This window comes from Macroventuria anomochaeta (genome assembly GCF_010093625.1).
Source record: "Macroventuria anomochaeta strain CBS 525.71 unplaced genomic scaffold BU25scaffold_2, whole genome shotgun sequence".
NCBI lineage: Eukaryota > Fungi > Ascomycota > Dothideomycetes > Pleosporales > Didymellaceae > Macroventuria > Macroventuria anomochaeta.
In genome coordinates this window covers 528,976-554,649 of record NW_022985363.1, presented here as the reverse complement: position 1 = coordinate 554,649, position 25,674 = coordinate 528,976, and the positions used below count along the sequence as shown (strand labels likewise).

Genomic DNA, 25,674 nt, shown 5'->3' with positions numbered 1-25,674 from the left:
GTCAGGTATATAGTCGTCTCCTCCTAGCTAGATAGCAATCCAGCGCAGTATTCCATCGACCCGATAGTCCTACGTTATCGTTTACCGTAGCTATCAGTATTCTACAGCGGTCCGCACCGCTACAAAAGTCAACACTCGATGCCGAGCTTATGTCCCGAACGTTATTATACTTAACACTATACATCGATCCAGTCAGTTGGCTCTTGACAACACATTTGAGAACACCTTGCCCAAGCCCAAGCTTTTCCAGAACGTCAAATAGCTCTCAAGGACCCACTCCTTCGGCTCTCAAAACGAACATAATACCGGTGACATTCCAAAGTCTTCAAACTGAGATACATTTGCAAATGGCAGCTCACCTTCCAGACCACGCCTTTTATATTCTTGCGAACTACATACATAACTCGAGACTTCGACATACATACGGGGATGCGGACCCTTAAGGCGTGCGGACCCACATGCGCAACCTCTTGGATTCTGAATATAGCATCTACGAAGAGCTGCGGATGCGTGATGTTTTTGAGTTAACACGCTACCCATATGACTACTCGGATCCACTCAATAGGTTCACCTGGTCGACGGCTTTATTCCACTGCTCGGGGTGGCAACAAGCAAGTTGGTACGCCTCACTTCCCCTTGCGTGAGATGCAAATGAGCGTACAGGAGCGGACCGGAATGAGCGAAATTACTAATAGAAAATGCTTCGCCCGAACTACACCAGTCAAGTTGTGGGACAACAGGATCGTCACTTGGTACCAGCTACAAGGGGTCTGGGCTGGCATAGATCCATACCTTGTAAACCCACCCCTCTTCAGCGACTACGGACAGAACAGAACGAAGCCATCGAAGTCGAAGACTAAGTCTCGACGCTATACGGATGTGCCCAACACACTCGAAATTCGGGCTATCCGTCCAGGGGAACTCGGTATAGAAACCATAGCTGAGTGTTGCGTAGATCTATATGCTCAGCTCCGCTTCCAAAGCGTCGATGGAACCGTTGCAACCCTGGTCAAGCAGAAGGCACCCTGCATATGTGATCACCTCGATCTCGCAAAACTCATGTCACGCTCCATGTCCGAAAATCCCATCGAGTTCCGCCCCGACAATTTCACCCCCGCGCCTGACGCCAGCGTCGCGGACCTCCTCTGCAAAATCGCCGACAAAAAGTCCTGGACGCCGGATCCGAGTCGCCTGTACCGACGTCCGGATAGACTGCTGCGCAAGATCAAGGAGCAGGCGATCTGTTGTGGGCTCAAGGGCGATAAATGTAGGACGTCTGTCGGCTTGCAGAGGGTTAGGGACAATACTGCTGAGAATACGGTGGGGTGGATGAGGGATTTGGTTAGGCTGAAGGTGGTGAGGAGGTGGAGGACTGATGGGGGGACGGGAGATGAGGAGTGGCAGGCGCAGAATGGGGGTGTCGGTGAGGCTTGGTAGGAAGATTGGGTGAGCGTAGGAGATGGGTCTGGTGGTGGTGGTTAGGATCTGAGTCACTGGTGCTTGTTTCGGCGGTTAGTTACATATCAGCCCTTCATCACAGCGAAACTTTGTTGTCCTTCAAAAATGGGCTCTTGGTTGTAAGTGCACTCTGAAATGGCCCGTAGACATATCTTTCCACTGCATGTCTCCAACTGCCGTGCTGACTATCCGTGCCTTTTTGATGACCTAATGGTTCTCTGCGATCAGAGCCAAGACACGGAGATCCATCTCGGAAGATGTTGAGGTTCAACATAGTGGCGCTTTGTTTAAGCCGAACTGTGCGCTTGACAACCCTGGACGCGGAGTGCCGGAGACGTGTGATTGAAGTACTGCGCTCCTGTCTAGCGTTCAATACTGACTACCAAATCTGCCCCTGCATCGTTGACGCCTCTGAGGACCTCCAAAGTATAGTTCTGATGCCGAGTTTTCTGGCGGACTCTTCGAGAGTACGAGAGCCACGGAGTACCGTAAGCTACTTCCAAGCTTGCTAGCATGGTGTATGTGCAGAGGCGCGTGACTAAAGGAGACTATTGCGCTTAAAACCCACATCGTCTTGTTTGTGCATGTACATTCCAGCAAGGCAATCGTACTTTGATACAGTTCGCCATGCATATGTGGGTTGATGTAAGGCGTTTCTGCAGCAATGTACACTGCAGCTGCGGTTTCAAAAAGACAGCCATATCCAGTAAAAGTCTGCATTTAAGTCTTACTGCGTGGTGACGTGCATCGATCATGCAGGGGAACACCCCTCGCTTCACACGTGGTCAGCACGATCTAACTGCAACTTTGCATGCCGTAACACTATCGTGAAGTCAGCGGAAATGCGGATAGTGTGTGCTGCAGTCATATGAGGGCGAGCAGCTTGACACAACTAGCTGCGGCGCCCAAATGCAGCTAAGATAAGTCTATAACCTCGCCAGCTCTGCCTTGAAGACTTCAGTAAGGTTTGCAATCCAGTAGATCAGCATGGGAATGTCTGAGATAGGATCGTGATCTTGACCGGTTTACCATAGACGAGCAGCAGGCGGAGACAATTTTGACGTGCTACTGCAGAAAATCGGAGGTTGTCCGCTTTCGTGTAACAGTCATCTGAAAGCTGGCTGGCGGTAGACTAGATTTTAGCCGCAGACGTATGAATGCAGTCGAACATGCAGGACTTAGTGAACTCGGGGCAGCCCAACCTCCAGAAGAGCTCGATAACACTCACCGTATCCGTCACCCGGGATGCAGACGGTGCAGCAAGCGAGAAGTCTGACAATAGCACAAGGGATACTCCCTGCATACATTGATGTCTTGAAGGTGCTTGTCGCGGAGAGCGAAAGACAGCAGCGAAAGATAGCACCAGGCGATGCCCCGCTGACCCCGGCGAGTGTTGCGGGAGCCACGTTTTTTGAACGTGGCAGGAGCGTGGGGCGCTGCATGTTGGTCGAATGGCAGCAGCGAACGGGCGATGGGGCCGGAGTCGTGGCTGCCTCAGCGCCGCCTACACCGGCAGAAATCCTTCAGAGCGTGTTGAACCCTGGGCTGGTGTCTGAGAGGGCGCTGCATGGCGCTCAGTTTATCGAAATGCATGATGAGTCCCTAACTTGCCGTCTCAGAGCACAGCAGGTGCTAAAAGGTGCTCGCTCCCTCAGGCGGTGCTGTTTGTTTGGCTCTCCCTCATTTAAATCTCACGATACATCGACAACACCCTCGCTCGCTGCTATAAGTCAAGGCTGCATCTAGGCGCCCTCATTACGATTGCACCTGTAATTGCACCTGGTCTACACGTGCGCTAACACCGTAGGCCCCTGGTCGCGGATCTCATCCTCGTTCATCGCCCCCCTTACCGCTCTGGGCCCTCTGAAACGAGCACAGGACCTGTTTGACCAGGCCGGCTCGTACCCTCACGGTGCACTGTCGCTGCAGCCCTTCACCCCAAAACTCCCAGCGACGTTCCTGCGCTGTGCTGCTTCTCGCTTCCTCTCCCGCTCCACCGATCAATTGCAGCGTTGCGCCGCCATAACAGCAGCATTAAGAGCTGTAACGCCCGGCACACTTGCTCTATCCGAAACACGGCAAGACCTAGCTCGCTCTCCGCCTACCCAGCACACTATGACGAACTCGCTGGAGTCCTCGCGACCCATGCTGTCCAGCGTAAGTCATTGCGTACCCACCGCCTGTTTCACGTCTTCCCTGTCTCTGGGTCGATGCTTGCCACGCGGTGCATTGCTCTGCGAATAAACTACACCGCTGTCCCGTCCTTCTTCACTGCTTCACTGCCACAGCTACACAACACCACTACCATGTCGCAACCACAGTCTAACGCATCCAAATCACAGTCGGCCGGCAACCGCGCCTCGACCCGCATGTCCACCTACAGCGCCACGCCCACCCTCACACCTTCGATCGCGCCCTCGCACCTCTCAGATGCCTCAACATCCGGCGACCCCAAGTCACAAGACATCAAGACCTGGAATGCCGGCTTCGAGCGCCTTGAGGACAAGCGCCTCGTCCAGCAGCGCTACATCCCCAGCGACAACAAGACAGCGGATATGAGCAAGCTGGCACTAGGCGCGAAGGTGCAGCGCGCTCTCGACCGCCGCATGTCCAGCCAGGACGCCGTCTTCACCAACAAGGGCCTCAACGAGAAGAATATTCGGGTGTAAACGTCACGGCACCTACACGATCGACTTCGACACCATTCTGCAGCACACCACTGGCACTCGGTTACGGTTTTCACATCACATCATGCAAGATATCTCTTGTTCACGCGCGGCGCGGCGCCGTGGAGGATGAACAGACTGCCACCGGGCAGCTCTGCACTTGAAGGACGCGAATGGACTGCACTGCAGCCACAAACCTCACGAAGACGGCAGCGGAGGACATGAGGAGGTTCATCAAGCACTGCAGTTTTCGCTCAACACTATACCACGGGAGTTCTGCTTTTCATCACACTCTCCTAGCACCTAATTTTCGGCCTTCTCAGAGGCCATGTATATCTTAGCAAGCTTTCGGCGTGGGAGGGGTTTACCATGGGTTTTCACACCAACATCAATCAACGAGCGAGTTCAATTCAATATAACACGCCAAACAAATCCACACCGTGTGTCACCTTTGACTGCGAACTTGCATCTGAGCCCGAGTCCACCGCTGCTGACTCTACGCGGCCCTGAATTTGGGCCTCTTTGTGTGCTTTCGCCAAAAGCTGGTCTGATTTCCTGCCAAATAAGCACACTTGTCAACGTCATACAACAACCGACCAGGGTTGCTCTGATCAACGAAGGATCCAGTCTAGCAGCATGCGCCGCAACATGACAAGGGGAAATCTTCCGAAATCGCAGTGGATGCGCCCCTTACATACGCTTGTCCTTTGTCGGACCCATTGCACCGAACCCTCAATGATCGTGGGGTCCGCGGACAAAGTGGGTGATGTTGGTGGGTTGGTGGATGGACAGGCGGCCTGACAGCGAGAAGGAACTTGGAAGGCAGCTGCAGGCGAGAAGATGTCAGGCGTGCCAGAGACCTGGTCAGATGCAGGGTCCGCTGCACGCTGGGCGCGCCAGAGGGCGAACGTCGTTCGCTAGAATCAATGGTTTTTGAGGTGCACCTGCCGCTTTGGGAAGGTTTGGGGTGGTCGTGATGAGATGTTAGCGTCGAAGTGTTGGCGTGAGAACGGTGGATATGGGGATGGTTTGGGGATGAGGATGGCGAGTTAGAACGCCGACTTGAGCATTGTGAGTTTCTGGTGAAGGGAACTTTTCAATCTTTGCGAATCGGGATGAAGGATTCTTGACGAATGATTTTCTTGAGACCGATTTTGATTTGGTTGGTGGAAACGGGGGGTCTCTGATGATCTTTCGCAAACACAGCAGTGACAGAACAGAAACATAACACACAAGAGAACACCACCTTGAAAAGGCTGATAGCAGACTTAGTTTACAGACACCAAGTAAAAGTTGGACATGTGTGTTTAGAGAACTCCGTATCAACTGTAAGGTATGAGTGCCGCATGCAGCCCATCACGGGGTTCGCGCTAAGCAGCCCTCGGCGCGTCGTAAACAATCAACAATCTCCTCCACCATCACCACAACATTCATACTCCACCATGCCGACCGCTACGAATCTACCTTCGCGATCGCCCTCGCCGGCCCTTGCACCACCTATCGCTGAAACTCCTGGTCCACGCGCCCAGGGTCTGATCAATGTCTTCAACCAAGCTTCCAAAGCCACGCTCGACAAGTGCTCGTCAAAGAACTTCGCGTCTTGCTTCCCTACCGCTGCGCAATATGCGCCTGAGACCCTCGAAGGGTTGCGCAGTCAGATTGTTGATCAGCTTGACCGTACATGGAAGGTCAACTTCGAAGAGATCCTGAAGAAGAGGAATGTTGTCAAGCTGGTCAATGAGCTGGAGCAGTGCATTGAAGATGCGAAGCTGAGAAAAAAGCGCGCTGAAGCTAGCGCAAATGGAGGGCCTGTAGAAATCCCTGTGCCGTGAGTATACCAGTCTGGAATATGCACGCTCAATGCTGACAATCGGAATCAGGCCGCATACACTCACGCCGTCTGAGATTCACCTAGCGCATCTAATGCCATTCCTCGAGAAGCAGGCGACAGACATGAATACCAAGCTCGTCGAGACGCAGACAGCGAATACGGAGCTGCTGGCAACGGTGACCGCACAGCGCGCAGAGATTGAGGCTCTTGTTAGAGGCCTAGAAAGCGTTGTAAACGACCTGGAAGTCAGTGCGCAGATGATGGCGCAAGATGACGTTCAGGACTTGAGCACCGAGATTAGGGATGTCGAGATGGGCATGAGGACCTGACGGTGGGCAACAAACACCGGGGCGCAACACTTCGCTGAAACACGATCTACACGCCACCAGACTCGCCGCAGAAGACTCTGGATTACTGCACTTGACCGATGCATTCGATTCAAGACAATTAGGGCGCCGCGGCCAAGAGAGGACAACGCGATGAGCTGCAGGACCCTTAATCGAGGATGCATTGGTTGCTAAGCAGAAGATCATGGTAACCAAGTCCAGGAATATCACAGCGACAGCCACACAACACAAAAGCGTCCGAAAGCACGGCTTGACAAGCCTAGAAAGCTGCTTCACTTAGCAGTCTTGAGCATCTTTCCAGCGCCTGACGCAGTCCATTCTGCGACAGCGCAGTCAAATTGGTTAAAGAATGTCTGGAGACGCTTCTTCGATACCGGAAAGCACAATCCGTTGACTCTGTCGTCTGTAGCCTTGACGCATCAAGAAGCCGGCGTTCCGCCATTGCCGAGTCGCGTGGCTCCGCGCAGCATTGGTCCTCGATCTGTTTATATTGCGGTCAATATCAGATTACCTTTCTCGGCAAACCGAAACACCACCGCGTAAGATGCGCAATATGGAGAGGCATGGCGACTGTAGCACAACCTTGGAATCAGGCTCATCTCCCCGAGTGTCACATACTGCAGATGTAGACATAAGCGCAAAGGAATCTCCTTTCTTCGTCTATTGTTGTTCACCAAACTGCTTCTTCCAGACAAGCCTTGGCCACAACTAGCCGCCATGAAGCTCATTACAACCCTCACCCTTGCCCTTGCAGCTGATGCAGTCAGCGCAGCAGCCCTACAAGCCCGCCACTGTACGCACGCCATCCTTCATTCACACCCAGACTTCACTGACATTTTCAGACCTCTTCCCCGCCCTAACCGGCACAGCAGACTGGTCCTCCGTCCGCATAACCGCAAACCACTACTCCAACGGCCCCGTAACCGACGTAACCTCCTCTGCACTCCGCTGCTACGAACTCACCCCAGGTACCAGCGCAGCAGCAACCCAAAGCGTCGCCGCCGGAAGCAGCGTAAGCTTCAAAGTAACACCCAACATCTTCCACCAAGGCCCGCTGCAATTCTACATGGCCAAAGTGCCCTCAGGAGAAACAGCAGCAACCTGGGACGGCAGCGGGAACGTGTGGTTCAAGATCTTTGCCGAGAAGGCTAACGTAGCGAACGGTGCGCTGACATGGGGGAGCATGAATGCTGCCACCGCGTCTGTGACAATTCCGAAGAATACACCGTCGGGCGAGTATCTTTTGCGTATTGAGCATATTGCGCTGCACTCTGCTAGTGCGATTAATGGCGCGCAGATTTACTTGTCGTGTGCGCAGATCAAGGTCACGGGTGGTGGGAGTGGGACGCCGGGGCCGCTAGTTACTTTTCCAGGGGCGTATGTTGCGGGGGAGAAGGGGTTGCAGGTTAATATTTACAGTGTGAGTGATTTTTGTGTACGTGGAAGGTGTGTGCTAATGAGAAGTAGGGTCAGACAAGCTACACGCCTCCAGGTCCTGCTGTGTGGACTGGTTAGAGGTGCAGATTCGATTGAGAAAGGCGTTGGACAAGATTACGACAATAGAGAGGGTATTGCGATAATGATTCATCGTTTCAACTCAATGCCACATACAAACCCTTTCTCACATGCTCACAAAGGCTTGAACCCAACACCAACATGTATATCCCACCGCAAATACGCCCCACTCTCCCTATCCCCCACCGCCAACCCCCTCCTCCTCTCCACCTCACCCTCATCCCAACGCCCCTCCTCCCTCACCCTTGCCAAATTCCTCAACCCCCCAAACACGGCCCCGATCCCTAAATCCGTAAACTCGCCCCTCTGCTCCGGAAGCCGATCCGTACTAAGCACATCCTCCTCGACGCCCTTTAGTCCCGCGTCCTCAAACAACCGTGTGAGGGACGGGAAACTATAACCAAACCGTTGGATCAGGGTATTGTTTAGTTGAAGTTGTCCAGTGGTGAGATGGTGCCCAGCAGTTGACTGCGGCTCGGGGCCGCGGAAACCACGCGCGACGAGGAAATTGCCTTCGGTCCAGCATATCGCTCCACCGGGCTTCAGCAGCGTCAAGATATTGGCGAGGACTTGTTGCCAGACTGAGACGGGCCCGAGACTAATGATTATCAACCGGATGTTGACGAGGTCGAAGGTGCCTTGCAATTCTTGAGGGATCGGTTTGAAGAAGTCGCCGAAGCCGAGGTTGACGTTTGGCGGGAGGGAGTCGGCAGGGAGGAATTGCTCGGAGGAGATGTCGAAACCGTGGAAGGTGTAGGTGGGAGGTGAGGATTTGGAGAGCTCGATGGGCCAGATGCCGGTGCCGGTTCCTATGTCGGCGATTCGGGCGTTGTCAGGGAGGCTTGTGGATACTGATGGGTGCAGGAGGTAGCCGATGCTTCGAGTCCAGATGGTGTGCTGCCTTAAGAGACGCTTTTGCTCGTCTGAGGCGCGGCCTAGCCAGTATGGCTCTGGAGAAGAAGTGGACGTGGGTGGAGGTGTAGGTTGTGCCATGATGGAAGATGTGTATGCACGATCCCAAGGTTCGCAACGACAAGGTGAAGTTTGGAATTTGAGAAGGGATATGATGCTTTACGAGTGAAAGCTTGGAGGCCATGCCACGTCTGTCGGCACCTTCTACATGTAGCTACACCTGCGTGTCGATCGGCAGGTGTAGTCGGTAGTTACTGTGGGGCAGTGTGAAGTGGGCCTGCGGGCAGGCCCGAATGGAGCCATGATATATCATGCCACTGCTTTCATTCGTCGGCAAGACATGACTGCTGCGCAAGAGAAGACGCGTGCCAGATGTGAGTGAAGAACAAGCTGTAGGATGCGAAGGCCAAGATGCCCAGCCATGCAGGCCAAGGACTGGCAACATGGTTCATCAGGTGCATTATTCTGCTTGCATCTAGACGTGCTTCCACCCCCTCTCAAAGATGACCTGCATCTCGTTCACCAGGCAATATTCACCCGGTTCCTTTTCCTTAGTCTCCTCTGCCCACTTGGTCACCCTGTTATGCACCACACGCTCCTTGAATAAGGGTGTTGTGGACCACCTCAGTATCCGGCTTTGCCAAATCCGCGTGTACATTCGAAGAGGCGACATGACTGCATCTGGAGAGTGCACAGCATTGTAGGCGGTCATATTATAGCCAACCTGCACAGCAGCGTTCAGGAAGATGCCTTTGGTAGCGGACAGTGGGTTGTCGGCATGGATCAAGCAGCACTCTGATCCCTCAAGATGATGCCTGGCAAGCGAGTCGTTGGTGCCCCGAAAGCGGAGAGCATGGTCTCCAAGAAAGGGTCCGGCAGGCATTGCAACTGGGCAGGGTCAACATAACGCTCATGTCGTCTTCGAAGTAAGCAAACTTACCCATGCCATTCCAACACGAAGTGACAGGAACTGGTAAGAATCTTTCCGCAGCATGCCTGGATGCATATGATCTGAAGTACGGCCATGTCTGCAGGATGGCTTCATGCCCTTGCGAGTCTCTTAGCGCGAAGGTGTCGTAGAAGTATGGAGGCTTCGAGAAGTCCAACGAGCATGCTGCCGCGTAGTTACCGCCGTTCGTGTCAAGTATCCTCAGCACATCTTCAGTGTTGAAAGCGACATCGTTCAAGAACAGGATGGTATCAAAATGCTCGCCTTGAGCCGTTAATGCTTCAAGAGGTTGGAAGACCTTGTTCCGGATGCTTGCCAGGAAAGGTATGCGCCGCAGTGCATGCACACCGGCCGGTGTGTCGATCCAGCCATGCTCTGTAGGTTGCGCTGCGATTTCCTCCTTATGGGTCAATTTTGACAACACAACTTCCTTCCTAACTTGCAGTACCTCCAGGTTTGCTTCGAGCTCTCTCAGGGCTTGTTGTGTTTCATCGTAGGATCCACTTTCGTATATTGAAACGAATACATTGTCGACGCCCAACTCTTTCACCAATTTGTATAGAGCTTCATTCCAATGTTCCCGTAGGAGGCGTGCTGAGTTGTAATGTTGCGCAGCTATGTAGATGCGCTTTGCATTAGGCGGGGGTGGCGGTGTCCGTAACGCTGCAGTCTGATGAAGGTACAAGGAGATGCAATGTATCGAATCCCAAAGAAAGAAAATTAGGAGAATGAATTTCAAAGTTGAGGACCGCGGAAGACGGCGGAAAGAGTAAAATCTGCGTCTGCGTGTTAGTATGGTTGTATTATGCCCCATGACACAATCGTAAGAGTGTGAATAGAAGAGAAAGACGTTGTACAAAGGGAATAAGGAAGGAAAGGTGGAGTAGATGTCAAAGAGAGGTGTAACATACCACAGGAGCTCTCCTGCCGGATGCAAGAGGGGCAACGCTGCACTTAGTTCCAAGACCACTCAAGAAGCCATTTCAAAGATTGATGCTAAAGCCAAGGTGGTCGAACCGAAAGCGGTAAAGCATTCGACCCCTGACGAGATCCTGTACCGTGTCCGTGCGCGTGCCGACCGGATTCGCGTGACGACCGGGTTTTACTGGGAAAACAACAAAGGATAAGAAGTTTAACCTTGAATATTTCTACTAATAGTAGAGATATTAAGATACTTTCTATTAGAAAAGTAACGTACCTCACGGGTGAGCCTACTTTGATGTTTTTCCCTAGTTAAATCCTGTCGGCACGCGCACGGACACGGTATGCGGTTGAGCCAATCACGCGCGCCCGTTCTTGAAGCGACTGGAATTCAGCCTCTCCGCTTGCCATAACGTTGCGCACCGCGCACCTCGCGCTGCCGAGATACGAAGGCTTCGGAAGTTACGATCCGGGTCATGGTTCATGAACAGTCGTTCGAAGTACAGTCGCAGGGCAGCAGGGCCGATGATAATGCGCATCATTGAAAGGTGTCACTTGCAGCGCGCAAGTCCGGAACGAAACAGGCGCTTACTTGCCCCATCACACCATGCTGTCAACGTGACGACGTGGTCTACCAGACTCTGTCATATTCTTTTACGAAGCCCAGGACAAATTACTGCCCCACTGCGCCATACCATCCCAAACCCAAGACAGCTCCAAATATGATGGCCGCAGCGGGCGGCACACCGAACCAGGCGGTCTCCGCATAAGTCAGTGTCGCAACGACAACCCACCACGGCTCTCTAGCAAGACTCGTGCCATCACTGCTTTCCGGCGTGAGGTAGCCAATCTCCCAAAGTCGGTAGACTGCAGTAAAAACCAGCCCTACTGCTGTCGCATTGATTCCTCTCAATAAACTCAGCACCCATGCTTTGGTTCTTATGACCTGCCAGATCGATTGTACGCCGACAGTCAGAATCAAGCCAGGGAAGAATATCGCAAGGAACGAAAGTAGGCCCCCAAAAATGGTTGGTGTGCTGGTTGATGTGAGGGCTAGCGCTCCAAGATATACGGAGAAGTTGAAATTAGGTCCGGGAAACGCCTGAATGATGGCAAGGCCGAGAAGAAAGTCTCGTGGTGAGACCCAGCCTGGATCTACCACGTATGAGCGCAGAAGAGGAATTACGACAGGTCCGCCTCCGAAGATGATCGTGCCAGCCAGGTACATGTTGGAGAAGAGGTCGAAACTTAGTGCCCGGTTGGCAACAGTACCACGTATGACCATCACTACGAGAAAGGATGCTGGAAACAGTAAGCTGGCTGTTGAACATCGAGCGACCTTACTTACCAAAAAAGCCTGCGATCAATGAGACGCCGAGCTTGATAGAGATGTTGTGAGCTTTGACATCAGCTACTGGTGCAGGAATCGTCCTTGTATCAGGTTCTGTGTTTCGCTGGCTGTCGGCTCGGCTCAAGCCTGATTCTCCTCTACCTGGGATGATGCGCTCTGTGGAAGTACCAGCATGTGCCCGTCTTTTCGCAGCTTCCGGCTGCCGGATTTCCAGCTCCTGAACAGGTTGAATGTCTTGCGTAGCGTTTGTGTCCTCAGCATCTCCTGCTTCGTTCCTGGTTCTCCTCCTCTTGCTTTCCCACTTAGCTTTGATCTTGCCCACCTTCTGCGCAAGCCAGACATCCCAAACTACGGTAACTACGCCGCCCACAGCCATCAAGACGGGAAAATACCATAGAGCGTTATAGCAGATGCCAGCGCATGCTCCTGCGATGACCAGGATTCTGGTCAAACGGTCTGAGATCGCTTTCTGCGCAAGCTACGACGTTGTAAGCATGTGCTAATGTCGATCCCACCATAAGCGTAAAACCTACCTGCACAGCAGCCAGACCGATGATGCCGACTGTACTTGCGTTCATTCCACTCAATAAGGCGTACACGATTGGCGGTAGTTGATCCGGCATCCTTTGCACGCCGAGAGACAGACCGTACATCCCAATGGCGCCTGGTAAGCTCCATAGTAGGAAGGCAAACACGGCTGAGACAAGGCCAGCATGTATCATTGCAATCGTGAAGAGCATTTTAGTAGAGGCTGGCCCGGGCAAAGCCTGGCAAATGGCGAAGATCTCTTGGTACTGTGGTTTTGTCAGGCTCTGCCATCAACTTCGAGGTTCCAAGGCGAATCTGACCGTCTGTTCATCAATCCATTTGCTACCCCCACCAAAATTCAAACCTTCAACGAAACGTCGATGAAGAATCTGGAAATGTACAGGTGGCCCACCGAACGCCGTGAAGCCAAGATCCCACATCCTGATGAAGACCTCTGTTAGACGCCCTCCTGGCGTGCCGGTGTTGGCTGGAAGTGAGACGCTAAGCTGTGTGCGTGCCCTCGCGCTCCATGAGCTGATAATCGAGTGGAGCGACATCATCAAAGTTCGTGATGCTCGAGGAAAGACAAGAATTGCTCGTTGAACATCATTGGCATCTCGGAGCGATACAGGGCGCTCATGAATCTCTGGCTTTTCGATTTCGAAAGCCAATCATAGTGCGCCAATATGTCGCAATCTGTGGAGAGAGGTGCTAAGGCATGGCATTTGCGATAGTGTCGTGCTTCTCGAGCTTACCGACTGATGTGTAAGGCGGAATTGCATTCGGCAAGATTTGGCGGTTGCCCCGCCATTCCAAGGTTGGTGGGGTTTCCGACGTGTTTCTGCCCTGTCTTCCTCGCTGACCGAATTTGCATGTGACATTCTTGTTTATCTGCTTGATCTGTCGCGTGTCACTAATACGCGAACAGATCTGGGCGTCAATGGTTGCACAAGATTTACAATTGCTTCCAGAAAAGCAATGAGTAAGAGAGTAAGGACCCTGACAGTACCTAAAATGGAAGGATTCGAGCGAACACAGATATATTGGATATCTAGTAAGAGCCTTTAGCCTGAAGACTTGACCACGACACGCTACCAATCCATGTAAGTACAGCAGAAAGTTTTCTAGACGACTTCGCAGTCAGCTAATCTAATAAGCCAACCTAGTCACTATGAGTCGGGCGTTGAAGTCCTCGCTTCAGAGTCTCAAGAACTGGGTCCTCCAGAGCAGCTCCCGAAACGTGAAAGCGCCAAATTCAACTCGCGGTTCCAGAGGCACACCTCCACATCGACACGCGCATCATCACCTGATTCGACGTTCATTGCGAGCCTCGCAAGCCTTACTTCCGCAAAGGTGCACCTCGATTAGTGATCATGGGCTCGTGAAAAACGAAGTGTACAAAGGTTGAGATAAGGATACCGTGTTGTGGCATTGTATCAACCGGAGAAAGTCAGAAGTGTTGTGTGATCATTCTGTCTATCTGAACTACGAATGGGTGAAGGAAATCAACGCTGTGGAGGAGCTAGACCTAATTGGGCTAGCGGCAGTTCCAAACTGCCTCATAGGACTGAGGGTACGTTCTCTGGGCACTGACACGTTGCCTACGTCCGCCATCAAACCTTCTCGCAGATGTGGGCTCAAACCAGCCAGCATGACTCTTCCTGCGCAAGCTCGAAGAGCAAAATGACTGGTTACGAAGCCACCTGAGCCACGATATCGAGTTACATATGTTGAGACCTCCCGTCTCCAAATATTGAAGAACTCAACTATATCTGACAGCGATCAAGCAAGCAAGAAGCAATATCGTTTTCAGGCAAGACATTGCCTATAGCCAACATTATTCTTGTGAATATCTGATCTTATGGACAACCTTACGAATGCTCGGCTTGAATTGGAGTAGGTATCTGAGGAGCTAACGCCTTGTCGAAAATAATGTACAAACACTGGTGAGAGTGAGACATTGACTACGCCGATAGACTTTCCCAGCTTCGTTTTGCGCATGTTCATCATGCTGCAAACGCTGGCTTGTACTGGCAGCCCCGTTGTCTCTACTAGTAGCAAACTGCAGGTACCCGCTTGCTTGTCACACATGACTAAATTCATCGACGAAGTGGACTGATATCCTTCTTCACCATCACTCGCTAATGCTGGACCAGCCACATCAACCTCTGTCAATCAGTCGTCAGCTCATCTATAACCTTGACTTAAAACAGACATTTCAAGTAGCGGCACTCTCTGCACAGCGACTGCAATGAGCGGTTGTTGTACTCCGCCCTATACTGGACCTGCGACACCTAGTCCCGAACCTCCACATAGCGCTAGTCCAGGCGTTCAGCTTGCGACTCCGATCAGTTGAAATGGGTATCACCCAAGTTGGCGACACCTGTGTCTGATGTCCATGTCCTAACAGTGCTTACGCAAACGGAGGTTGACCCAAACCCGACGGTCAAGCGTTTCCAACAAGACCTCTTGATCCTCACCGGCTTCAATGACAATTCGATCCTTCACTGGCGACCGGTATGGTTCTCTCAAAACTCTTCAACCAGCGGGATGTGGACTTTGCACAACCCGCCCAATATAGTCACCGAACGATTGCCCAACAACTGTAAGGAGGCACAGCTGTTCACGCGGCGAATGCGTCAAATACGCGATCCACCACCGCAGTATATCAAGAGTTGGGACCACTGGAAGAGATACTGTGACTTGTGTGGTGCACCTCACAATTTCCTGTGTGAGAAACATGTCTGGCTGATGCGCATGGGGTTACCGAGATCTCCTGACGGATTTCTTTGCAGTAAGCCTTGAGATCGGGCTGCATCTTTTGCGCGCAAAACTGGCACTTCTCAGCGCCTCCACAATACCCCCTCTACCCGGAGCCCTCATGTCCAGGCCGCTATGTAATTGCTCCATCTATCTACAGCACGCATCTGCACCGGAAGTTCCAACGTATCGTTTCAGCTTCGCCGTACGTCGACCAGGATCATGTTGAGTGCGTTGTTGTGGAAGCGACTGGCGAGCTCACCATCGAATCGCATGAGGACCGCTCCTCGTATCACAATCCGGGCAAAGGGCACAGGTGGAGCTACTTACCTTGGACAACAGAGATGGAGAAGAGCTGCAGGCCATTGACTATAAAACTAAGGCTTTGGAACGTAGGGAAGGGAGGGAAGACGAAATGATCGGCTGGGTGATGGGAAGGCAGTAAGAGCAGAGCATGTATCACGGTTCTCGCAATATTGATCTCAAATTCCTCAGAAGTAGGGAACTAGGGTGAGACATCAATATGTCGCCAATTCCTTCAGACCCGCATATCGTATCGAACACAAGAAATACCCCTTTGACATACGCGCAACTTGTCACGATCACGGGCTAAAGAACAGCTAGGCACCGGCATAGCGTGCCTTGTGGCTTTGTGGTACAACGCATTTTCAGCTCCATTCTCAGCCGTTCCTGCCGTGTCCTTTGTACCTCTTAAAAAAACTGAACACAAACGCTCCCAACAACTATGTCAAATCGCTTAGCTACACGAGCTCGAACAGAGTCCGGCCTGTCTACCTGGACCGTCTTCGCCTACCCCTCCACCGGTGGTGTGGTACGCAAGAACCTCACCGGAGTCGAGCTCGATCACCTTGGCCTTCCACGCACCCAAATCATTATGACATACGAAGATCTGGTAGAAGAAGACGTCTTCGCACTGCGTATGCTCCAACTCGGCACGCGCTGGTAGCCGAGCCTCAACTTCTACGAGAGTCACCCCGATGCGGGTCTCTCCTTGCCGCATGACCACCACTATCCGCAGGACTCGTATGTAGGGTATCCTTCTACTGGGTGGTGTATGGCTGCCCAAGGTGTTTCCGACGGAGATTGCGTGTAGGTTCGAGACAGATGCGCCCGAGGGACCAGAGGACTGGGCAAGGCCAGAACTGAGTAGGACGATGGACGAGAGGTGTGACGTGTTGAAGGAGTTTGGAGCTGAGTGGTTCGCGGACGTGTATGGGTGTGCTGAGTTGCCGAAGATGCTGGAGGAGGACATCGAGGTGGGGAAGAGTTATGAAAGGTTGATCCGGAAGATGGAGGATAGAGTCTACCTGGACGAGTGGTTGATGAGTCTGTGGGATGAGTTGTGTCCTGTCCTTGTGGTTTTCTACCTACTCTAGTTTAGCCATCAAAGACCTATGCCATGGAATGTACTCAACAAATTCAGAAAACCTGCTTAGTCAATTCGTCTTCCCATATGTCCCATGGGTGGATAGAGTCGTTGTCCACCCCCGCAGCCTGATTCATCCAGACCATTCCGACTCTCTCGTAGGATGACTGGTCAGTTTCTGAGTCAAAATAAGACCTTGCATCTGATGCCCCCAGAGCGATGTAAGAAACAGCGTATAGTGTGGAGAAGCCGGGACTCCAGCACCCCAGTCTATCTTGTATACCACATGTTGGCTCGAATCTTCGCTGCGATGGCTCTGCTTATGCGTTTGCATCGGTACTCCTGGAGATCAAATCCGTCAATGGCTTTCTCGAGAGTGACTTCGGCAAGGAAACTTTCAACGAACCAACTCGCTATAGCTGTAGCCCCAAAACTGTTTGTGTCACTGTCTTCTCCGTCTACCGACATGATTCTCCAATCGGAGCGACTCTCTACATCAAATTCGAACCCCAACTTGATGTGGCTTTCATAAGTGACTGCCGCTGCCGTCGAATCCCATGACCAGGTTGGTGCTATTGATAGGCGGAAGTGAGCTCGTAGGTACCGAGTCCCCGTTCATGGCGTATCAAAGCAACTGAAACTCGAGCTCTCTGACCCACATGCCTGCAACGTAATGATCTTTGCTCTTCTATTGACAAGCGCGTGCTAAGCCAGACAAAACCACCAATCGATCGTGAGAAAAGTTAATGTCTAGGGCAGTATAGAGCTCTGCTACTCCCTGCCAACGTATCCTGAAGAAAGCAATCTTCGCTGTCAAAGAGTGTGCCACCTCTATCGAGTCCAGAGGTGAGCATTCACAGTCTGCAAGCGATTGGCACTCCCACGAAACCTCGGTATGGCCAAGTGGAGGGTTATGGGAGCTAGGACGCGCTCCTGAAAGGCCCAAGCGCGTCTCGAGAGACAACTTGGGGATGGATCCGCCAGCATATAGCGTACATGCTTTAGATCTGAGTCTTCATTGCTGACTCGCCACCCTAGCCCGGTTTTCAGGCTGACTTCAGCTTGCACCCAGTCATGAGGGCGTGGAGTATAATCAATGCATCTTTCTCGAACATGTACCACGCTTTCTTGACCATGATGTGAGGAAGAGACCTTTTTCGGCTCATTCAGCGTTCTTCTTGTGCCTTCGAGAAAGTCTTCCGTGCTGTTTGTTGCAGCGTCAGCAGCAAACGTGCAATAAGAATTCCCGTAAATCGTTGCCATTTGAGGCGCTTATTCATTCCAGGCCATGTCACAGTCCTGGATGATACAGATCGAGTCGATCCACAGATACCATACACCGAGTGCCCTGGCAACGCGCTTTGCGTCACTGAAATTCTTGGGCAGTAGCAGGGGAACCGCTTCAGTATGGTGCTGGAAGTTATCCTTGGTCGTGGTGAGAGGTCTCTCGTTACCCCAGCAGTAACTCAAAGTGACATAACGCCGAATCTCCCCCTCATGAGAGATGTGAAGCCGTACAGAATCGCTATCTCGTGTCCCAACCCGCGTTGGAAGGCGCGTCGAGTGCTCGTCATAGGGTTTACATTGAACATGCGCCCTATGGCTGGAGGCACGCATATTAAGCCACTTCCTTGCCTGCTGTAAGGTGCAGCTCGACAGCCTACTAGAGCCCACAGTTGAGCTAGGTCCAATTTCATGCTAAGGGGTTGATGTTCCTATCAAGTTGTCAATCGTGAGTAGTTGATCTCGATTAAATAGTGACGCACAAAGACAGACTGACTCGCAGGTTCCATGGCCGAACATACCTTCCAGATGATAAAACAGATACGTGCACTCAGTACACCGTCATTCTCGAGACAAACATGCAGGGGCCCAGCTTCGTCTAACGATCGCAATGGAAAACATAACGAGTCTATGGTAGAGACAATCCGATTCCCAAGTACGGCATTGATATCATCCCACAGAAGCTTGCATGTCTTACAATGTTGCTGTTGTGTTCTTAATTTCTTCATCGTTAGCGCTTGTTGATGATCCCTGGTGCTTTGCCAAGGCAGACACCCGAGCTCCATGATGAGTGGCCAACACGGTCGACGACTGGTAGCGTTACATGTACATGGTTGACATCGCGAGTGTGTACAACAGGTGAGGCTGAGATGCGAACCTAAGGCCGTTAACGCCGGGTGCACGGACCACACCTTGCTGCTCCACCAAAAAATCTCTAGGGAAAGCTCGAAGCTCACAACAACGACAATCACGACACCAGCCATGCTCACTGAACAATTTGTGGCCGCCATATCTGGCTCCACGAAGCCAAATACTGGCGTTACCAAAGATCAGGGTATCTTCATTCACGAGTTCCAACCCTTGGCGGCACAGCGTCATGTCTTCAAGAAGAGCGCGACTGCTCAGAACGGCATTGCTATGACCAGCACACATATTTTCGCCGCGCAAACCGAGAAAGCCATTATACACGTATACAGCCGGGAGAAGGGCAATCAGGAAGCTATTGTGCCGTTTCCCGAGAGGATTCACAGCATTGCGCTTGCGGCGCAGGACACAGTACTGTTGCTGGGAGCTGAGAGTGGGCGAGTGCTGGCTTGGGAGGTGAGTCGTGCCTCAAAATACATATATAGGATTGCAGTGCTAATTCATGGCACAGATATGCTCAGGTCGTCTCGTCTCCACGTCCACTTCTCACCTTCAGCCTGTGACGTCTATCGTTGTCGATCCTTCCTCGAACTTCTTCCTTTCTGGCTCTGCAGACGCTATGATACACGTGTGGGCACTACCGTCGATTCTTTCGTTTTCGTCCGATACTTCTCGTTCACCTGTTCACACCTTGTCTACGCATCGTGGACCTATTTCGTCTATTGCGTGCGGACACAGCTCTAGCACCGCCAACATTGCAGTGTCCATATCAGGAGACAAGACGGCGATTGTATGGGACTATCACAACGGCCAGGCGCTTCGCACATACCTCCTGCCAGAAACGCCGACAGCAGTGACTCTGGATCCAGCCGACAGAGCATGCTTTATTGCTTACACAGATGGCAGTCTGCAGACAGTAGACTTTTACGACGATATCCAGAAGACCACATCGACCGACGTTCTGCGAGACGCCCCATCGTCACACCGACCTATACAACCTTCACCAAAGACCAGGTTCGGTGCTGATTCGCAAAAGCTGGGAGGGGCTCTTACTCTGAGTCTAAGCTGGGATGGCACAACTCTTCTCTCCGGGCATAGCAGCGGAAAGATTGCTGCCTGGGATATTGCGAAGGGCAATTATCTTTCCACCTTGGCCAACTTGCCAGGACCTGTATCAAGCTTGCAATTCTTGCGTCCTACAGGCTTCTCGAGCGCCACTGAGCCCACCTTCAAAATTCAGACAATCGTCAAACCGAAACAAGACGCAGGGTTGACAGGCAGCAGCAGTGGCTTGGTCCCCTCAAACTACAACCCAAACATGCAGTTCACTGGTCGAGTGAACACCATAGCGGTATCAGCCACAGATAGGCGGTCCACCAAGACAAGCTCGTTCGCGGAGGCCCTCACCCACCCCAGTTTCCCTACAAACATGCTCGAAGAAAGCCTCGCAGAGTTGGAAACATGGGTAGCTTCGTCTAAGGTCAGCAGTGCTCCAACAGTCAACATCACAGCACCGAGCCAAAGTGACGATGTAGAGCCATCGGGTGCATCTAACGATGTCTCTCAAGACGAAGTCAAGGAGCTGAAGAAGCAGCTTGCCAGCCTACAGCGCATCCAGAAGGTCACATTTTCGCAACTGTCGGAACTGCGCGAGGAGAAAGAATACTTCGTAGACAAGGAAAAGAAAAGAGCTGAACGTGGGAAGGCGAAAAAGAAAGCAGGCCCCGCCAACGGCGATAACGACGTGGAGATGAGCGACGGCGACGACAGTGTCGAGCCATAAATCGAACCATATCAACGGGATCAGAGCCGTGAACTGCTCATCTCTACGAATCTCTAGGATGCAAAAGAACAGTGAGGCAGTTCGCGGCAGCTTCGGCTCCCTCCGCCGATCACCTTCGAGCGGCAGAGCTGCAAGATTTGTACCACGTCAATGCGTAGAACCGCGTATTGCCAAGTCCCTTGCATCACTGAGGGACGATATCAACGCTCGAGACCTTGTCGATATTATACGCGTCTTTCACCGCGCATAGCCGGGCTAATCCGACAATATGTTGAGAAAGCACATCCGTAGCTTTCAACAAGAACGACTCAGCATCAAGTGTGGGCTTCAGATAGAACTTCCTTAACACCACAAAACACAGCACGATATCCATCTCAACGCCCCCGTTCACAAAGCGGGGTAAACAACTCGTACAACTATTGACGAGACGCGCCATGTCCAACGTCACGCTCGGGTTCGCATCATCTGCATCGCGGGACAAACAAAGCATCAGATGCTGCGGCTTCCTCAACAACACCGCCGTCCAACGACGCTGCGCTGCCGTGCAACGGTCGGCGGTAGAGCGAAGCCCTCGTGCAATTGCGATGAGTGGTTCGTAGGAGGGGGGTGAGGAGATTCGATGTTGTAGCACACTGCCGCGCTGATCACACCCGTTTTGGGCGAAGACGATGCAGCGGTGTAAGATAGCTGCAGCCTCACTCAGAGCTGACTTTGTAGGGCGGGACGGTGTAGATAGTCCTCACGATAGACCGGCGTAAGCGCGTAGTGTCCAGAACAGAGCCTCCAATATACCGCAGTGTGCAGAGTAGCCCGTCCATCTTCCAACCCACTGCCCATATCCACGCATACATGATGAGAAAGTCGGTGAACATCCTCCATCCAATCCTTACCCGACTCTCCACACCACCGTGCACGTGAAGCGATTGTACCTGCGTTGCTCCCCGTCCGTGCTCATGTTTGCTTTTTCCCACAGCCGCTCACACTAGCCCACAGAGCTGATCATGCGGCTACCGTTTCAATCCTGCAGCAGCAGCGCCGGGAGCGTAATCGCCATGGCGGCGGGCAAACGTTCGGGCACAGGAGGGGATCTTAATAGCTATGATATAGGTTTGTAGTGGGGTGTTTTGAGGAATGTGAGGGAAGGTGGGGAGGGCATCGTGAGCAGCTTGGCGTAGGAGTAGAGCAGGTCATGGGGGTGGGTTTGAGACGGGGTGTTAAGCCTTGCGTTGCGGCTTCAGTTGTTGGTTATGCAGGTTCAGTTCGTGTCAATCTCAATCGCGGTCGAGAGTCTGGTGTATTTGCTAATCGTTGAGCATGTGTTTGAGAGCAAGACAAGGGATACGGAAGGCACATGGAATCACGCGGCAAACTGGGAGTTGCGAGGTACCTCATTTTGGTTGTTTTTGTGCAGTTCCTTCTTCTATCTGATGTTTGCTTGTGCTCGTGGTATCGACTCCCGGCCTGTGTGCCGAAGGTGCCGAATCTGCTCACGAGCATCTTGAACCCTGCAGTCGTAGTCCTTCGGTACGAAGCGCCCGATCATGGCACGATGCCAATATTTTCGTTGAGTCGCGCCCAAGTGGGACCAGGACATTTTCGCTTCCGAGCGGGAGATTTGAGCAGTAGGGTTTAGAGTCGAGGAGAGGAGACTGCGGATACCGAATAGTGTTTGCGTGTGCTGTGGAAGGGCAGGATAGCTATGTCCGAGGGGAGCGGCGAAAACAGGCGGTCGATAGTACTCCAAAGTGACGAAAATCATAATGATGATCAACGCTAATGTTGGTACCCTGAGGTTGAAGGTCTTTGGTATTCGTCAGTCGTAGGTCCTCACAGCTTGCGTTGCAAGATGGAGAGAACAGTATTAGAGGACTCCGCCCAAAAGTTTGATTTGTAGATAATGCCAGGGTGAAATGATGTATGCCGCCGTATGGTCAAGAGTTCTGGTACCTAGCAGTACCGCCCCTTTTGCATATGCAAGAGTAGAGTAATAGAGTAATGTTCCGAGAAATGATTAACAATGGTATCGTTGGTCGTGCGTCGTCGTGAGTGTTGAAGCAATGCGGATGATAATGCAGGTAGCAAACGAAAGCAATCGCAAGCTCGATGAACGCCGACGCTAGTAGTCGCTAAGATGTCGGAATAAACCTCCAGGAGAGCAAAAATGTGTACAAAGGTTGCAGCGAAAGACGACTAGGATGGATGCTTGTGACGGCCTTTATTGCCTGTCGCATACTCTCCGTCCGGGCACCACTCCTCAGGTTGGAAGTCTGGATTCATGAAATGCGCCGTGTTGAAGTGTGAGCTACCAATTGTTAGGATGGAGATATGGTGGGCGATGGGTAATACGTACTTGCGAAAAATGGAAGTCTGGAAGGGCTGTGCTTGATTTGAGAAGCCAAAGCCGGGCTCCAGCTGGTACATCGAAGGCCTGAATGGTCCACCACTTTCAACTGCTAGGGGTGCAGTCCTTTCGATACTGACAGGTGGTGGGGGCGGCGGTGCAGGATGCATCGGAAGGGTGATGGGAGGCTGGTCAAGCTGAATGCTGTGGTGACGCGGTGCGTCGTACCTATTTGCTTGACCGTTGGAAATGGGTGTGACAAAGTCTAGCGAGCTCGTGATAGGAGGTGCAGACATAGATGCGCTTGGAAACGGCTGGATAGGTGTGACTTGAGCCTGGGGCGCGGGGCTTGGATTGCAGTCGTACGAGAGCGAAGCCCATCCTCCTAGGCTTGGACGGCCCATGCCCGGAAGCATGCTCATTACGTCGCCGAAATTGGAGGCTTGCGGCAGAAACTCATCTGCATAGTTGGTGAAGTTAACTTGGAGAGGTGCTTGAGGAGCAACAGCCTGGTGGTGGATTGGTGAAGGAACATCTTCGGCCTTGTAGAGGATGTCGTAGTGGCCACTGAGCACATAAGGTTAGTATGTAGGTGCGTTGTCATTGAAGGCAAACTTACGGTCTGTAGAGTAGTCGCAACATAGGAGAACCAGGCAGTGTGGGCTCCGCGTAGTAGCTGCGGTTGATCTCCTCGCCTGGCGAGCGGTCAAGGTACCAAACCTCAAGGCCAAAGCCGGCAGGCTTGACGAGTGCGTCGGCAAGAGCAGCTACGCCGATGTTGTCAGCCTCGCACTGTGCTGGATCGATGTTATTGGCGCAATATGCCTTGACGTCGCCCATAGGGACGAAGTGTCTGTAATCATCTGCATGGTTCTGGACCCAGGCGCTGGCAAGGAGCTGCCTTGGTTAGTAAGAGATTGCAAACCAAACGATCCGGACTTGCCTTGAAGTAGGTGATGATGGCCATGGATATGCCCATGTCGTTGAAGGATTGGAGCAGGATGTCGGCAGCAGTACCATCCATGGCGTGCACAGAGTCGCCCAGCTTGCGCAGCAGCTCGAATGCCTCTTCAGCGAAATCCATCCAGATGTCGCGGGATAAGCCAATATGCTCGAGCAGATTGCCCATCGAGTTCAAACGGCCTTCTTCATCTTGGAACCTCTGCCATTCCCCTACGCGTAGCAGAGCTTCAAAGTACGTGAAGGCAATAGCTAAGCATGTTAGCGCAAACAAAACATTAGGAAGGCACGTTGCAACTCACCTCGCCATCCGCAGTGGCCATCGCCGCGACAGGTACGGAAGTAAGCATACTTGCCGGGCAGGGCGGCGGTCTTGATCCTGTAGACGGGATCGGCGTTGGCATACTGGGTGGTGATGGCAGCGCTGCTCTGGCGCTCGCCGACAAGCGGACCCTGGCAGCGGTCAGTTTGCCGTATTCAGTCAGCGGCACTGGTGTAGATGCGGGACTCACAGTGGCCTCGGGCTCATACTCGCTCGACAGCTTCTGCATGTAGGCATGCTCCTCTTCGGCCGTCATAAACGCGGGGTCCGCCATGCTGAACGTGGAGGTGCGGCCGTGCTGGTGCTGGCCAGTGTGTTGGTGGTTAAAGGCGGGAGGGAGGACCGGGGCGCGGATTGGTAGCGGCCGACCAAACGTCAAACCTGAGTGGACCGCGCTGTCGTAGGCGCTCTGTGCATGAACTCCATAGTGACCGCCGTGGTGAACGTGACCATGACCAACACCGTGAGGGTGAAAGCCACCCGTCATCACCGACGGGCGACTCATCGTGGGTTTGTAGCGGCGAGGAGGAGGAGGTGTGTGTGTGTGTGTGTGTGCGTGTTCTGGCGATGCGCTCCGCTCCCTCTCTGCGTGTGCGAAATTACGCTTGGGCGACGGTAGGCGGCGTGACTGGCGTCGAGGGCTGGCAATTGGACGGTTGATTCCACGACAGACTCGGCAGCACGCAAAGGCGAGTTCAGCAGCAATCGTCCACGAGCTCCTTCGAGCAGAGGGCGGCAGCGTCTTTTAGTAGGTACAGAGATCCGCGGCAATGGGCTGGAAGCTGTGTCGTTGCTGTGATACCTACCGGCTTCCAGGGGCACGCAGGTATTTGAGAGAGACAGGAGCGCTCTTGGCCGCGTGCTGGTGGAATTCACTCTACCAGGTACAAGAGCGCTCTGCAACACATTGGCTTCTGGCGGATTGAAACGGCGGCTCTCTGTTGCACCAGGAACCTGGGAGACGGGCAGAAGCACAATATCGATATCGTCAGTGCTAGGGGCGCCTCATGCACATCGAGCGATGGGGCTACTTCAAGTGAAACCGGAGGGAGGAGAGGGCGAGCGTGACGGCGTACAAGAGGGAGGGAATTCCTGCCCTCAAGGGCGGACACAATCAGCGCCTGGCGACCTCGAGCAAAAGAAAAGCAGCCATGGCCGCCTTCAACGAGGCACTGACAACATCACGCAAGGTATTCACACAACAGGCAGTGGACGCGACCCTCCAGCGGGGCCGTGATATCGCTTCGAGCTTCGTCTAGATAGCACAGACGAGCGAAATTGGCGTGCCAACTGACTCTCCTCCTATATCATACTTGGTCGCCATCCATGGCCGATCCACAGTCTCACCGAACGGGCCTCCTTACGAGATTGAAGAGTAGCATTCTGCCAGTGCCGCTCGCCGGATCAATTGCGGAGCGTGAGGCTGGTAGTGCATGCAGCAGAGGGGGGAAGAGATCAGTAGCGGCGCTGTGTTACGTGGTGGAATGGAATCGTT

At 52.8% G+C, this 25,674-nt stretch overlaps 13 protein-coding genes across 13 annotated transcripts; 7 read left to right on the top strand and 6 right to left on the bottom strand.

The window, feature by feature from the left end:
• Nucleotides 1-540: 540 nt before the first annotated feature.
• On the top strand, nt 541-1,437 carry BU25DRAFT_417301 (uncharacterized protein; the record flags this gene model as incomplete). Its single annotated transcript, XM_033707794.1, has 1 exon — nt 541-1,437. The coding sequence occupies one exon, from the start codon at nt 541-543 to the stop codon at nt 1,435-1,437; it is 897 nt and encodes a 298-aa protein (XP_033566894.1).
• Nucleotides 1,438-3,089: 1,652 nt separating this feature from the next.
• BU25DRAFT_406021 (uncharacterized protein) lies at nt 3,090-4,539 on the top strand. The gene is made up of 2 exons (XM_033705177.1): nt 3,090-3,615; nt 3,801-4,539. The coding sequence occupies exons 1-2, from the start codon at nt 3,574-3,576 to the stop codon at nt 4,125-4,127; spliced, it is 369 nt and encodes a 122-aa protein (XP_033566893.1). The 5' UTR covers nt 3,090-3,573; the 3' UTR covers nt 4,128-4,539.
• Nucleotides 4,540-5,566: 1,027 nt separating this feature from the next.
• Nucleotides 5,567-6,284, top strand: BU25DRAFT_427547 (Nnf1-domain-containing protein; the record flags this gene model as incomplete). Its single annotated transcript, XM_033708454.1, has 2 exons — nt 5,567-5,952; nt 6,005-6,284. The coding sequence occupies 2 exons, from the start codon at nt 5,567-5,569 to the stop codon at nt 6,282-6,284; spliced, it is 666 nt and encodes a 221-aa protein (XP_033566892.1).
• A 735-nt stretch (nt 6,285-7,019) lies between these two features.
• On the top strand, nt 7,020-7,817 carry BU25DRAFT_427546 (lytic polysaccharide monooxygenase; the record flags this gene model as incomplete). Its single annotated transcript, XM_033708453.1, has 3 exons — nt 7,020-7,095; nt 7,145-7,722; nt 7,770-7,817. 3 exons carry the CDS (start codon nt 7,020-7,022, stop codon nt 7,815-7,817), a joined length of 702 nt encoding a protein of 233 aa, XP_033566891.1.
• Nucleotides 7,818-7,931: 114 nt separating this feature from the next.
• Nucleotides 7,932-8,810, bottom strand: BU25DRAFT_487137 (S-adenosyl-L-methionine-dependent methyltransferase; the record flags this gene model as incomplete). Its single annotated transcript, XM_033711258.1, has 1 exon — nt 7,932-8,810. One exon carries the CDS (start codon nt 8,808-8,810, stop codon nt 7,932-7,934), a length of 879 nt encoding a protein of 292 aa, XP_033566890.1.
• A 394-nt stretch (nt 8,811-9,204) lies between these two features.
• BU25DRAFT_427544 (glycosyltransferase family 69 protein) lies at nt 9,205-10,492 on the bottom strand (the record flags this gene model as incomplete). The annotated part of the gene is made up of 2 exons (XM_033708452.1): nt 9,205-9,617; nt 9,670-10,492. The coding sequence occupies 2 exons, from the start codon at nt 10,490-10,492 to the stop codon at nt 9,205-9,207; spliced, it is 1,236 nt and encodes a 411-aa protein (XP_033566889.1).
• A 768-nt stretch (nt 10,493-11,260) lies between these two features.
• On the bottom strand, nt 11,261-13,171 carry BU25DRAFT_357364 (chromate ion transporter-like protein). Its single transcript, XM_033703571.1, has 4 exons — nt 12,799-13,171; nt 12,484-12,744; nt 11,948-12,428; nt 11,261-11,901 (listed from the first exon to the last, which is right to left on the bottom strand). The coding sequence occupies exons 1-4, from the start codon at nt 13,036-13,038 to the stop codon at nt 11,273-11,275; spliced, it is 1,611 nt and encodes a 536-aa protein (XP_033566888.1). The 5' UTR covers nt 13,039-13,171; the 3' UTR covers nt 11,261-11,272.
• Nucleotides 13,172-13,419: 248 nt separating this feature from the next.
• BU25DRAFT_406017 (uncharacterized protein) lies at nt 13,420-13,997 on the top strand. The gene is made up of 2 exons (XM_033705176.1): nt 13,420-13,581; nt 13,636-13,997. The coding sequence occupies exon 2, from the start codon at nt 13,650-13,652 to the stop codon at nt 13,884-13,886; it is 237 nt and encodes a 78-aa protein (XP_033566887.1). The 5' UTR covers nt 13,420-13,581; nt 13,636-13,649; the 3' UTR covers nt 13,887-13,997.
• A 732-nt stretch (nt 13,998-14,729) lies between these two features.
• BU25DRAFT_470593 (uncharacterized protein) lies at nt 14,730-15,657 on the top strand (the record flags this gene model as incomplete). Its single annotated transcript, XM_033710797.1, has 3 exons — nt 14,730-14,829; nt 14,889-15,272; nt 15,326-15,657. The coding sequence occupies 3 exons, from the start codon at nt 14,730-14,732 to the stop codon at nt 15,655-15,657; spliced, it is 816 nt and encodes a 271-aa protein (XP_033566886.1).
• A 338-nt stretch (nt 15,658-15,995) lies between these two features.
• On the bottom strand, nt 15,996-16,511 carry BU25DRAFT_453886 (uncharacterized protein; the record flags this gene model as incomplete). Its single annotated transcript, XM_033709829.1, has 1 exon — nt 15,996-16,511. The coding sequence occupies one exon, from the start codon at nt 16,509-16,511 to the stop codon at nt 15,996-15,998; it is 516 nt and encodes a 171-aa protein (XP_033566885.1).
• Nucleotides 16,512-17,897: 1,386 nt separating this feature from the next.
• BU25DRAFT_329521 (HET-domain-containing protein) lies at nt 17,898-18,242 on the bottom strand (the record flags this gene model as incomplete). Its single annotated transcript, XM_033702317.1, has 1 exon — nt 17,898-18,242. One exon carries the CDS (start codon nt 18,240-18,242, stop codon nt 17,898-17,900), a length of 345 nt encoding a protein of 114 aa, XP_033566884.1.
• A 648-nt stretch (nt 18,243-18,890) lies between these two features.
• BU25DRAFT_330023 (WD domain-containing protein) lies at nt 18,891-20,556 on the top strand (the record flags this gene model as incomplete). The annotated part of the gene is made up of 2 exons (XM_033702342.1): nt 18,891-19,229; nt 19,285-20,556. 2 exons carry the CDS (start codon nt 18,891-18,893, stop codon nt 20,554-20,556), a joined length of 1,611 nt encoding a protein of 536 aa, XP_033566883.1.
• A 2,190-nt stretch (nt 20,557-22,746) lies between these two features.
• BU25DRAFT_329894 (cysteine proteinase) lies at nt 22,747-24,435 on the bottom strand (the record flags this gene model as incomplete). The annotated part of the gene is made up of 6 exons (XM_033702333.1): nt 22,747-22,858; nt 22,907-23,464; nt 23,517-23,794; nt 23,823-24,109; nt 24,160-24,310; nt 24,370-24,435. The coding sequence occupies 6 exons, from the start codon at nt 24,433-24,435 to the stop codon at nt 22,747-22,749; spliced, it is 1,452 nt and encodes a 483-aa protein (XP_033566882.1).
• Between the last annotated feature and the right edge of the window lie 1,239 nt (nt 24,436-25,674).

Excerpts from the sequence above, each read along its gene's own strand:
- BU25DRAFT_406021 (XM_033705177.1), top strand. The coding sequence starts at position 3,574 with ATGACGAACTCGCTGGAGTCCTCGCGACCCATGCTGTCCAGC. Across the intron at positions 3,616-3,800 it reads CGCGACCCATGCTGTCCAGC|TCGGCCGGCAACCGCGCCTC; the intron begins GTAAGTCATTGC and ends TCCAAATCACAG.
- BU25DRAFT_357364 (XM_033703571.1), bottom strand. The coding sequence starts at position 13,038 with ATGATGTCGCTCCACTCGATTATCAGCTCATGGAGCGCGAGGGCACGC. Across the intron at positions 12,429-12,483 it reads TCGGTCTGGCTGCTGTGCAG|CTTGCGCAGAAAGCGATCTC; the intron begins GTAGGTTTTACG and ends ACAACGTCGTAG. Across the intron at positions 11,902-11,947 it reads ATTGATCGCAGGCTTTTTTG|CATCCTTTCTCGTAGTGATG; the intron begins GTAAGTAAGGTC and ends TACTGTTTCCAG.
- BU25DRAFT_406017 (XM_033705176.1), top strand. The coding sequence starts at position 13,650 with ATGAGTCGGGCGTTGAAGTCCTCGCTTCAGAGTCTCAAGAACTGGGTC.